The following is a 13,534-nucleotide window of genomic DNA, read 5'->3' as shown; positions in this document are numbered from 1 at the left end:
AGAATGGTCGGGTAGAAAGGCCACTCCGGGTAAACAGATTGGATAGATTGATGGACGAATAGATAGGTTGGATAGATATATCAGGGTGGATAGTCTGGATAGGTAGAGAAGAGGTAGGTAGATTAATGGTGAGAGAATGTTGCAAAAACACATTAAGTTGCTGATGAAATCTCTCTCTCTCTCTATTTTTGTAGGTCGTACCCTTTCCCATTTCCTCATCAAACTTTACTCCCCCAAGACCCCCCTCACTCCTCTCTCTGCCTTTCCCTCAATAACAAATAAAAAGTAGTGGGAATAATAACAGCAGCAACAACAATAATGATAATAAATTATGATTTTCCGTAATAAATGAAGCTGTACTCTTTTTCGTCATATAAATCTTCATCTTCTTAGTTCCATCCCCTCTTTGCCAGTCACAGAATTCCTTCCGTCTCGCATTCTTTGCATCCACTCCTCTTCCTGTCTTCTTCAGCCCATCTCTCCTTGCCTCAATGTCATTATTTTTCTCTTCCTATCCCGTCAGTCTCCCTTCCTCCAACTCCTATCCCTTTCCTCATCTTTCCTCCAACTTTCACTCCACTTCCTCTCCTCCCCCCCCATTTTCTCTTTTGCCCCTCATCCACACATTGCTTTGCATCATTCTTCTCAGTTTCTATTCCTTTCCTCTGTTTCCCTCTTCCCTCCATCACTCTGTCTCTGCCCCGCTTCCTCCTTCGTTCATACCTCTCGTCTTCTCCCCTGCCCTCCCCCTCGTCCCTTTGTCCCATTCTCTTCCTCCTCCCGTCATTCCTCTCTCTCTCTCTTCCATCCTTCCATCTCTTGCTTTCATCAGTCCATTTCGAGATGTCTCTTTATCCCTCTCCCCTGTTTCTCAATATTCTTTTTTTCATCAGTCATTCCTAGCCTTCATAATTTCCTCTTCCTCCTCTTTTCCTTTCTCCTTTGTCTCCACCTCAATAGCTCTGTTTTCGCCCTCATACCCTCATTTCTCCCTCACTCCCTTCACATCTCTCTGTTCTCTCCCCATTCCTTTATTCCGTCTCTTCTTGTCATCTTTGCTATCGTGTCTCCCAATCCATTTTTTCTTTCTCCGTCTCCATCCTTCCTTCCTTCGCCCTCTTTTCTTCCGTCTCCTTCCTTTCTTTCCTTACCCTCTTTTCTTCCTCCATTTCCTTCCCTCACTTTTTTCGTCGTCCTCCTCCTCCTTCCCTCTCCATGACCCACTTATCTTCCTCCGTCTCGTTCCCACTTCCTCCGTCTCCTCTCCTTCCCTCACTTTCTTCTTCCTCCTCCTCCATCCCTCCTTTCCTCACCCTCTTTTCTTCATCCCTCCTTCCCTCCACCCACACCTTACCTCTGCCACATCACGTCTCTCGTCCCAGTAGCTTTAATAACAACTGCCTGGATTCCTGTCGCACCTTTCTGACCCTTCCCCACTCCCTCGTCCTCCTCTTTTATTTCCCCCCTCTTGCTCCTCTCCCCCGATCTTACCCCTCCCTTTCCTCTTATTGCGCCTTTTCTTCTCCCTTTCCCATTCTTTTCCGTCTCCCCTTCTCATTTCCTCTTCTCTTCTTCACCTCGTCTTTTTATCCCTCTTCTTCCCCTACCTTCCCCCTCCTCTTCATTTTCGTCCCCTCTTCCCATTCTTTTCACCTCTCCTCCTTACCTAGTTCTCTTCCTTTCCCCGTCCCTGGAATCCCCCTTCTCTTCATCTTCTCTCCCTCCACATTTCTTCTCCATTCCCTACCTTTCCTCACCATTCCTACTCTTTTCACATTCTTCCAAATCCTCCCACTATTTCGTTACATAATGTCCTTTATCGTCTAGTTTCGTTTTGTAAAACCCTCCATACCTTCATGTCCCACCACAACTGATCCTCTTGAACACCTTTTCCTCCACACACCTGATCCTCCTGTACATACTTCCATGTCTCTAAACCTGTTCCTCCACACACCTGTTCCTTGTGCACAACTTCAGGTTCTTCTTCGCGCCATCAGACCTCTCCACACCTCTTTCTCCAAATTCCTCCACTCCTATTCCTCTAAATATCGCCGGATGTACTTCAAATCCCATCAGATCTCTTCCGTCAAGGCTCCCCAAGCCTCTAAATTCCTCTACACCTGTTTCCCCAAATCTGTCCACACCCCCAGCTCCCTGCACATTCCTCCCGTCTGGCAACCAAGGGTCTGAGCGTGTAGTAATTCGAGCCACATTCACCCGAGACAGAAAGCAGGGACTGAAGGAGGCAGACTTGACACAGACTTCCAAGGTGAATACTGACACGAAGGAAAAAGACTTTTATTGGCATATTCATTTGGCGCTAGCAAGAATATAGTCACAGAAAATCTTATTTTATGTATGATACACTGTGTACACACACACACACCTTTTCAACAGTGACCACTTATTACCCAGTATGTTCTCCAGACGGTTTAATACACCTTCACTAAAACATCCGCGTGTTGTAGTGAGTAAAAACAGTCTTGGTAATTGCGGTATATATGTGTTTTCCTATGCTATTTATTTTTTTCTATTTTTCACATACCTGGTAATCACCCATTTCCCTCTATACAGGCAAAGTACGATATGAATAACTTGTATGAGCAAACTGCGCATGATGGCAGGACCTGCCCTTTATGTATTCATCGTATTCCTATGTATATTTATGCATTTACTGTATTATTTTGGTATTGTATGTATGTATTTTATTCTTTCTCGTTCCCATACAGGAGTGGCACGCAGTGAACTCCATGTATGAGCAAATGGCATGCGGCATGATCTCCCATTTATGTTTTTTATTGTATTTTTGTTTATATTTATGTATTATCATTTTCATATAATAGTTACGAATTTAATTCTTTCTCCCACACAGGCGAGGTACGCTCAGAGCTCCGTGTGTGGGCCAATGGCACGTGGCGACAGGACCTCCCCTGGAGCGGGTATGCACGCGCCCTCGCCACAGGTTCGTCTCCTCTCCTGGACGTCTCCCTCCCCACCCAGGCCGCTCTCCTCCCTGCAATACACCGGTACGAGGTGTCCATGGCTCCGGGACCCCCCAACGCCCTCACTGTCAGCTATGGCGTGGGCGACCGCAGGAGACAGGAAAGGGTGGTCGAGACTTTCCTTCTGGTGAGAACCCCTATGATTTTATGCTTGTGTGTGTGTGTGTTTGCAGAGGAAGAACGCGTATCTAGAGTTGTTATATTTTGCAGCCGTATGATTTTGTTCCATTATATTCTGCTTTACGTTTCTGTTTATTTGGTTGATTACTTACTCGGGGCTAAGAGAAAGACAGCGTGTCTATCACTAGCTAACTGAATTGTGCCTGTGGTGTTAGGGGGGGAAAAAAAAGTTGAGCATGACTGACCAGGGAAGGACCAAAATGTTAAAGATCTTGCCGCTGGAAATTAGTTGTTTGGGAAGTGATATTCTCGAAGGGAGCAAATTTGTAACAAACGTAGGGAGCATTTATCAGGTGTAGCAGTTGGCAGTGAATGACGGAGGTAAATAGATCCCTGGAGAGCCGAAGAGTAATCCTACTGTATATTGGAGATTGCAGTTCGGGGGATTAATACATAGCTGTCTTCCTGCGAGAGAGAGAGAGAGAAATTGATTACTACGGCGTCTGTTTTGTACTGCACACGTTCTCTTGTTTGAAATTGGCCTGTTGTGGGCCCAGTTAACCGTGTATATGGGAGAGTCATAAGCCAGTTAGCCCATTAGCCTTAACCTCTACACCGTGGGCATGTTTACCAATGTTTTGCGTGTGCTGCGGGGTTATTCGTGCTCCGACAGACGCTCAAAAAATATTTGCCAAAAATCAGTTATTAGTTCTAGAATATTAAAATTACATATGCTTATGGCACATACCTTCAGCTTTCTCCTGGAATGTTTGCTGAGCCTTCGTCGGTTACCGTAGGACTTGTGGAGACCTCTGAAGTTGGGTAACGAAATCTCCACTTTGCACTTCCTGACAACCCGTAATATGATTACCACAGCCAGATATTAACGCTATTAACACTACTGTATGATTTTCAAGTAGTTTGGGATCCATACTCCAAAAAAAAAAAAAATTGAAAGCAATGAAAATTATGAGCGCATCTGACCGTCGCAATTGCGCTAGTTCGCTCTTGGTACTCTGTCATTTATTATTCATAAAACCCCTCACACTTTATATTTCTATTACTATATAACACTTATATATATCTACAGTCTTTATCCATAAGTTTCCTTCAGTAGTATTAGTTTATTGTCACTGTAGGGATTCAATTTCTTTCAGTAAAATACGTAGCATTCACTTTCTCATCCTGTATACTAGCATTGAGAGTGAATGTCACTTTCACCTCCACTCTCATAACTCATAGCATTCAGACATGCTAGAGTGAAACTTTCACTTTCATTACTCCTAGGGTATATACTCGTAATCTTATAATACTACTCATTTACATTTCTATTTACGTTCTCTATTTTATTTACGTTATTTACATTTCTATTTTATTTACACTGTGTTGTGCACTGTCACTTGAAGTAACTTATAAAACTATTTTCCACTGTTCACGTATATTTACATTCATTACTTTCACTTGCTGTTTATACATTATTTACAAGTCCACTTGCACTCTCTTACTCAATAGAAAGATCGTAGTCACTCTTTTATCAATTGTCAGCCCTTTACCTCTTTCCACACGAGGTTTAGTAGGGGGTAAAGGTCACAGGGCCCTTTGCATGGGGGTGAAAAGTCCTTGAAGCTAGCTAGAGCGAACAGACGTACCTCCACTTCGGAAGATGAAAGTGAACTGATAAGGGTGGGCCGGGGTGGTGGCCTACCTAGGGAAATTCATTACTACCAACGTGAGCCTCTTGAAACAGCTATATATAGCAGTGAAATGATTGGCAGGAAATCTAGACAATACATTATAAATTAGGTAGTTCCAGGTGAATGTAAATATCACTTAGGCTTCTCCCTTCCCTCCTTATATGTATATTTATTACGAAAATAGATTATACGGCATATTTCAAGGGGAAATAAACAGCGAAAATTAGCGAACGAGTGCACGTGAGGTGTTGTCAGGTGATAATTAGCCAATTCCAGGTGTTTGGCACTCTCACTTACCTTATTTCTTTCTTGTATATATTATTTGGTATAAGAATAGGGCATAGGGCTTATTTCAATGGATGAAATCAGTGAAAAATTCCAGGGAAGATTTACTTAGCGTAGCACGGCCGGGCAGGCGAAAGGATAGGGTAATGGAGGGGGGGTAGGGAGGGGAGTCAAGAACGGGGAGAAATGGCTAAATTGTCAACAATGGATGGGAGTACAGATGAGATTAGGAGTGCTGACAAGTGTTGGACATTGGCAGTACTGATAGATGATACAAGCCCCCACTTGGAAGCCTGAGTGAATTCAAAATAACACAGAATCACAAAAGCGACGCCCCGTGGTATGATCCCTTGCTCCCAAGCGTCACGAAAGTGACGCCCCGCGGTTAAGGGGTTAATTACCCTTCATTACCCCTGATGGTCATTCTGCATGTCCATTATTCCCCCACTCACCCGTAGTCAGTTCGTTATGCCATATTACCTGGGCCAATTATTACCTCACCTCCAATTAGGCTATAAACAGTAGCTGGATACCCAGATACTTTCTCTCTCTCTCTTTCCCCTCTCCTCCTCTCATTATACATACATATATTTGCTTTCCATAGATTACTACCTTCTCAGTCCTTTCCCTGCGTGATCTTTCCATTTCATTTCCTGTGTTGTTTTCCTCATCTCCCTAATACTATCTCTCCGTTTACTTTCCCGTATCCCTGTTATCATTTTCCCATATCCCTCCTCCCCTTCTGTCACATTCTCATCTCCCATTTCTCCATTTCATTTCTCTATCCCTTTTATCATCTTTCCAATTCCTTTCTCGTATCATTTCCCTATTTCATTCCTCTCCCCCTCCTCTCACATCCTCTTCCTCTGTTTATTTCCCCTTCTGTTCTTATTTTTTATCACATTATCTACCTGCAGCTCCTATATCCCCCAGGTGAACGGGTCTCGTGTGGTGAAGCGAGCTTGGGATGGAGCCTCCCTGACCGAGTCCCTCCAGGATGGTGCCGGTCATGCCCTGCTCACCCTCACCTACGACCACAACGGGAACCCTACCTCTCTCACACTGGGCGACCGGCTGTCGTCACTCAACGCCACCTATGATAAGTAAGTAATGACATAAACTTGAACTAACTCAACCCAATCTAACCTGACCTGATCTGACCTAACCAAACCTAACGTATTTTTACCCAGTTCAACCCAACCTAACTTTATCTTACCTAATCTGATCCATCCAAACCTAACCTGTCCTAGTCTAACCACGCCAAACTAGCGTGGTCTGATCCAATCTCTCCTAACTTAACCCAACCCAGCCCAACATAATATACCCTCACCTAACCTAAGTCAACCCAATATTACCAGACTCCACTCCACCCAAGTCAGCCCCACCATACGGACAAGAGGACAGATCATATTCACATAACAATACCTATGATAAATTAGTATCGGTAATGAGACACGACACATGTACAGTCACGCATACTAATTTCTGCTCAGGGGTTACCCCTTCCTTTCCCTCCTTTACCCTGGACAGAGTGAAGGGGGGAATTGCGAACAAATCTACCCCGCCTTCTGCTCCCAACTCCCCCACGCTCCACCTGCAGCTGCCAGTTACTGATTAGACGCAAATTTTCTCATGTCCTGTAAACATGACTAAACTGTCGTCGCACACACTTTCAACGGCCAAGATTTGGACTATATTTTTAGAATAAATTATTACTGTATTGAACTGCGTTCTCAAATTGAAAATATTCACCATAATTGTAATCCAGTGTCGTCTGTTGCACAATTCTTGGTTCCAGTGCTTACCTTTTCACTTCCCCCAGCTCTCTCTCTCTCTCTCTCTCTCTCTCTCAATTTACGTTTCCCACTCTTTCTTTTTAAATTTATATAACTCTCTCTTTGCTTCTCTCCCCCTCTCCCCCTTCTCTCTCGTTCTTTGTCTTAAGGCTTCCCCGCCTCTCACCCCTCCCCTCCCCTCCCCCCACCTGAGGCCTGATCAGCAGTCAGTTATACCGTCACCGCTCCTTCGTATATCGTGTGCAGGCAACATTTATCACACACACTTAGGTCAGATGTATGGAAAGCTAATTTTTTATATATATATATATATAAATGTATTTCTCATTATGTGCCAAGTTCAAATAGAGAACACCAGACCAATATTCGTAATTTTTATTAGAGTGACCGTTCCACTTCACATAGCTGGGTAGCTGAGCTTATAAACTGCGCACACACACACAGACGACTTAAATTTTGCACTGACAGCGTGGCGACTACAAATATAGTCATTCTAACAACTGGATCTGCTGGCTCCAAACCTTCCCTGCCCCAGTCAAACTCCTCATTCAATAACCTGTAAGCACTGGAACCCAGAATTGTGCAGCGGACGACACTGGATTTCAATGATGGTGAATATTTTCAATTTGAGAATGCTGTTCAATACAGTAATAATTTATTCTAAATATATAGTCCAAATCTTGGTCGTTGAAAGCGTGTGGGACGACAGCTTAGTCATGTTTACAGGACATGAGAAAATTTGCGTCTAATCAGTAACTGGCAGCTGGAGGTGGAGTGTGGGGGAGTTGGGGGCAGAAGGCGAGGTAGACTTGTTCGCAATTCCCCCCTTCCCTCTGTCCAGGTTAGAGGGGGGAAGGAAGGGGTAACCCCTGAGCAGAAACTAGTACGCATGACTGTACTTGAATAATTTATTATTAAGCATGATGGAGTTGTTTACATCATATGATTAATATAAATTTAGGGAACAGTGTAGTTTATACCAGTCAAATACATGCTGTGGGGGAGTGAGGTGGCGAGACTCACCAGACATTCCAAGAGTTGGTTTGTGTTCATCTGACGGAGCTTGGGTACTCAGCTTGAATACTAGGTAGTGATAAGCTTTATTACAAGGGTAGAGTCTCATTGGTCACTAATGAAACTTAACTTCCATTCTAACTACTAACTGCAACTAAACGAAAAGGGGTTAAGGATCTTTTCCCAGGTTACAGCATAACAGCGTCTCAATGATACTTTACAGATTTGAGGCTAGTCACATCTTTGCTCTCCGTCTCTCCTCCCCCTCGCCTTTCCCTTCGATGATACAAAGCTGAATGTAATTGGCAAACTTGAGAGAGATGGTGTCAGAGTTGCCCTTTTACCTCCATGGTTCTACTCAACCAGCCTCCACGGTCCCCACCCTCCACCTCCTCTCCTCCACCCCTTTACATGGTCTTCCCCATCCCCATTCCTAAGGTCCTTCTCTCCCCTCACTCTGATTGTTGCTGCTAGTTTTAGGTGAATTAGATAGTAACAAAAGAGTCCATCGTTTATTCAATTTTTCAGCAAGTCTATAGTCACAGCTGACTCATCAAATGAAGAACAGGAACATGCATTGGATTCTTCTCATACCTGGTACATGTACAGCCAAAAACAAAAACAGGAAATCTATGACCCTAATGTTTCACTCTTTGGCTTTGTATCCCCAGACTAAAAACAATGACTGAATCACTTAGGTTAATTATAAATCACATAGTCGCTCGTGGCTTAGTATGTAAATTCACTACTCATCTTTGCTCCATTACAACTCGAGCAACAAATGACTCCATGCTGTCCGTCCCGTTTCATCTCCCTGAGCGGGGACAGCAGCATACCATTCTAACGTCAGTTCTGTTCTGAGCTGAACCCTCGAGCCACATGGTGCATTACAATTTGGGAATGGAGCCAGTCTAGAGATCGAGTCAGAACAACAATTCCGGAACAAATTCGTTCACAAGTCAAATGAATGGTTTACACGTGCAAGTTTAATAGCAAACAGTAAATCAGCATTCAGTATTAGAGAACAGACATTGGATACAGGAAACAAGGAAATACAAAAACAACCAAATACAATATACATACTCTATATCCAACAAAAGTTCAGACAGTGCAGAGTTTGCAAAACATAACCTGCCCCGTCCCGTTGACGTTAATTAATGTCCACACGTTTTATCACTGCCAATCCCGTTGACGTACATAAATGCGCCTCAATTGCAAAGTCCATAATTTGCACAATTTTCAAAATTCGCGCGTGATTTTCGATTCGCCCACCCAGGCAAGCCTCCCCTAACTGCCACCAGGCGGGCAGCCTCCCAGACCCCGCATGACCCGCGCGCGCCCTTGTCTCAATCACTCACCTGTTAGCAGTGACCCAGGTCAGACATGGCGTGTTAAGGTCTCTCTCAGGATGAAATACAATCCGCCCTGGATGCCTTCACTGGGGACAGTGATTCTCCACTGGATGATGATGTGGAGGATAGGGATTATGTGCAGCCCGAGGAGGAAACAAGCAGCAGTGATGAGGAGGTCCCTTCGCCGAGGAAAACATGGTATGTTACATACCGTAAGGCGAGGGAAGGCCAGCCTGGACCCCATACACATGCACGGACCTCTCTCCAGCCCCTAGAGAGAGATTCAGATGAGGACGAGGATGGCGGCGTAGGACGTGATGTAACCTCGTGGTTGGGGAGGGATAAAATTTCACCGCGAGGATCAGAAGGTGGGGCAAGAAGGCAAATCAGGTATGGTCCTTCTGTATTGTCTGGGGAGGGCAAAAGTGATGTGGCAGGAGTGAGGGGTGAAAGGGAAAGTGGTGTGGTGGGAGTGAGGGATGTAAAGGAAAGTGGTGTGGCAGGAGTGAGCCGTGAAAGGGAAAGTGGTGTGAGGGAGGCAGCACGAGCACGTGGTGTACGTGGGCATCCGGGAGGCGAGGTGGAGCTGCTCCCTAGCGCATGTTTCGCCCCACAATATTCCCTCACTTCCTCCCCACAGCCCCATGATGTGGGGAAGGGATGGAAAGGGAAGGGAAAGAGGAAAGGGGGAGGGAAGAGAAGTGCGAGTGAGGAAGGGCGCCACTCTCCACCTCCTCGACCTCCCCCACCACCCTCCCCTCCCCACCGTAACGATGGGGATGAGGCTGGAGTCTGTAGTGTGTCGTGGAACTGGGAAGATGGGAGTAATTTCACTCCCATCATTCACCCTTTCACTGAGGAGTGGCACTCTGGTTGTACGGCTCCAGGTATCCACGTGGGCTCCACTAGGGTGGATTTCTTCCACCTGTTCTTTGGGGAGGAGTTTGTGGGCCACATAGTGGAGCAGACGAACCTATTTGCTTGCAGCCAGCGCCGTGAAAGTGAACGTCAAGGTACAACAAGCAGACACTCCCAGCAGTGTGACTATCCCATAACCCTAGCTTAGATGTTCCTATTTTTTGCCTTGGTTCTCTTGATAGGTGTTGTACGAAAAAATCAAATTGCTGCATACTGGACCATGGACCCAATGACCATCACACCTTTCTTTGGAAAGGTAATGGGTCGTAATCGATTTCAGCAGATTCTCAGCCACCTCCACTTTTATGATGCAGACGACCCTGCCAAAGCCAATAACACAGATAAAATGAGGAGAGTTAGGCTTGTCTTTGATCACCTACGGGAAATGTTCCGCTCGTCATTTTATCTTTACAGAGACCTTGTCATAAACGAGTCTTGTGTTGTGGAGAGGCAATATTCCTTTTCGCCAGTACATACCTAGCAAGAGACACCGTTTTGGGTTCAAGATCTTTGTTATGTGTGACTGTAAGACTGGTTATGTGCAAGACATAGTCTTGTACACGGGCGCACAGACAGACATAACAGAAGATCGTAGTATTGGACTCTCGGGCCGTGATGAAGACAGTGATAGAGGAGCACCTTCATGGTGGTCATGTGTTGTACCTGGACAACTGGTACACTAGCCCTCTTCTTGCTCGGTTCCCCCACCAACACGACACTGGAGTCTTTGGTACAGAAAAGAGAAACCGTCACCATGTGGATAAGGTAGGGAGGAAACTTGACAAGAACGAGGTGGTTTTCTTCCAGGCAAATAACATCCTTGCCTCCCTGTGGAACCACAACAGGGAAGTTTGCCTCCTGTCAACTGTACACAGCCCCCTGATGCACCCCACAGACTCCGTTGATCACCACAGCGAGAGGAGGCGCCATGTTTGGAAACCTGAGTCGGTGCTGGACTACAATCTTAACATGAGGCAAGTGGATCAGTCTGACTCCATGATTTCCAGTGTGGACTGTGCCAGGACCACGATGAAGTGGTACAAAAAACTCTTCTTCCACTTGCTTGACATCACGGTCCTCAATGCACACTACCTCCACGCCATGACAACGGGAATCTCTGAGACCTTTGAGGGATTTGTGAGGGAGCTGTCTCATGAAATTATCACTAGGCACGCACAGGACAGGCCACCAAACCGCACCCGCACTGGGGACCTGCACCCCCAGTGTTGCCGAGACTCCCCTACACCTCGCAGGACGCCACTACCCGAGCACTATCCCTCCCCAACCAAACCATCCTAAACCCCAGCGCCGCTGCCATGTATGCAAGCACTTAACAGTAAGACCAGCCACTTGGAGAAAAGACACAAGGTATGAGTGTGTAGACTGCAGTGTAGCGTTGTGCCTTCAGCCCTGTTTCAAAGAATATCACAACTACCTACACTACTGATACTGTGTGTTGATAGCAATAATATGATGCTCACTGTAGAAAGAAGGCTTGTACATACTGTATGCGATAACGACGCTCAGTATAATGGTAAGGCCAGTAAGTATGTGATAAGAATTATATAAAGTTGAAACGTGTGAATTGTTAGTGGTGAAATATTATATAAGTTGAAAAATGGTGTAAGTTGAAACAAGTGATATCACGAGTACACCCACTGTGTAAATATGCGATAATATGACGCTCAGTAGAACAGTCGGGTCTGTAAATATGTGATAGCAATGATGTGAAGTGGAAATGGGTGTAATGTTAGTGGGAAAGTATTTTATATGTTGAAAAATAGTGTAAGTTGAAACAAATGATATCGCAATTGCACTCACTGTGTAAATATGCGATAATATGACGCTCAGTAGAATACTGATATCTGTAAATATGTGTTAGCAATTATATAAAGTGGAAACATGTGTAATGTTAGTGGAGAAGTATTATATAAGTTGAAAAATAGAGTGTAAGTTGAAACAATAGTCATAGCGACTTCTTCACCTGCTATGTAATTATGCATTATTATTACGCTAAATATTATCGTAAGGCCTGTAAAATGTGAAAACAGTTCTTTAAAGTGGAAAAGGGTATAATATTACTGGAAAAGTAATATGTAAGTTGAAAACAGGGAATGTAAGTTGAAACAACAATCACAGCGAGTTCACCCAGTACGTAAATATGCGCTAACATTACGATAAATGTTATCGTAAGGCTTGTAAGTATGTGAAAACAGTTCTCTAAAGTGGAAAAGGGTTTAATGTTATTGGAGAAGTATTATGTAAGTTGAAAAAATGAAATGTATGATGAAACAACAATGTTAGCGAATCATCGGTGAACAGTTTTGGCGATTTTGCTGGGTTTGCCCAATGGAACAATGCTTATTTCACCTCTATTTTTGTATAAAAACCAGTTTACTCTTGTACTACATGTTTCTTTGTTTGTAATAAATATATATCTATCTATTGTGAATGGTTTCCCATACTAATAACACCGTAGAAAACGTGAGAGCCACAGACCACCTCCACAGAACACCGTACCAGGTGTAACGAAGGTATACCTGTTTAGGCCACTTATGAACCCCGGTGAACACTTTCTTTGTGATTGGCCATTGTTTCTCACCAAAAGCGGAGGTTTGAGCCAAAAAAAAAAAATTATCCAAAAATGGTCGAGATTGGGGGCAGTCAGTGTTGGAAAAGTGGTCGGGACGGGGCGGTTAAAGAAACCTAATAGCAGATGTACCACCTGTGAGACAGTAATACAAAACCCAGTATACAGTAGATATAGACAAATTCTTCTCTGGAACACCCATCCTGAAGTCCACACCTTCCCCCACCCAGCCCTTCCTGCAGTCCCTCCTTCCCCCTTTCATCTTCTCTCTCCAGTACTCAGCATCCACTCCTTCCTTCGTAACACATCAACCAGTCTTATCTCCTCCCCTCTCCTTTCCATCAATCCGTCTCGCTCCTTTCTTTCGTCGCTTCTTCCTGCATTTCCTCTTCCCTTGTTTCCCCTCCCATTCTAACTTCCTCCTCACCACCCTAACAACCTTCAACTCTCTCCCTCACCATAGTATGAAGGAAGGGGGAGAAAAGAGTAGAAGGAGGGGGTAGTGGGAGATAATTAAGAAGAATGGAAAGATAGGGGGAGAAGGAAAAGAGGTAGAAATAGGGAACAGGAAAGAGAAGTAGAGAGAGGAGAGAATGGGCAGAGGGAGGAAACGATAAAAGTAGATATTTTCCGAAGAATATGTGGAAGAAGAGAGAGAGAAAGAGGGTGGGGGGGTTGTATGGAGGTAAGGAGAACGTGATTTGTGGGAATTGTTAGAGAAAGAGGGGCAGGGTCTTGGAATCGTCTTGGAATCCCACCTGCC

General features: G+C 44.7%; 1 protein-coding gene across 1 annotated transcript in view; it reads left to right on the top strand.

Annotated features, from left to right (window-relative positions):
- Positions 1-13,534, top strand: part of Ten-a (Teneurin-a transmembrane protein) — a 475,834-nt gene that overhangs the window by 427,204 nt on the left and 35,096 nt on the right. The window contains 2 exon segments of the mRNA XM_080281215.1: positions 2,873-3,129; positions 6,035-6,204. Coding sequence (XP_080137341.1) covers positions 2,873-3,129; positions 6,035-6,204 — 427 coding nt within the window.

Source organism: Coenobita brevimanus, chromosome 88 (assembly GCF_032717465.1).
Source record: "Coenobita brevimanus isolate Jiangsu-jjx chromosome 88, ASM3271746v2, whole genome shotgun sequence".
NCBI lineage: Eukaryota > Metazoa > Arthropoda > Malacostraca > Decapoda > Coenobitidae > Coenobita > Coenobita brevimanus.
This window is presented reverse-complemented; position numbering and strand designations above follow the sequence as displayed.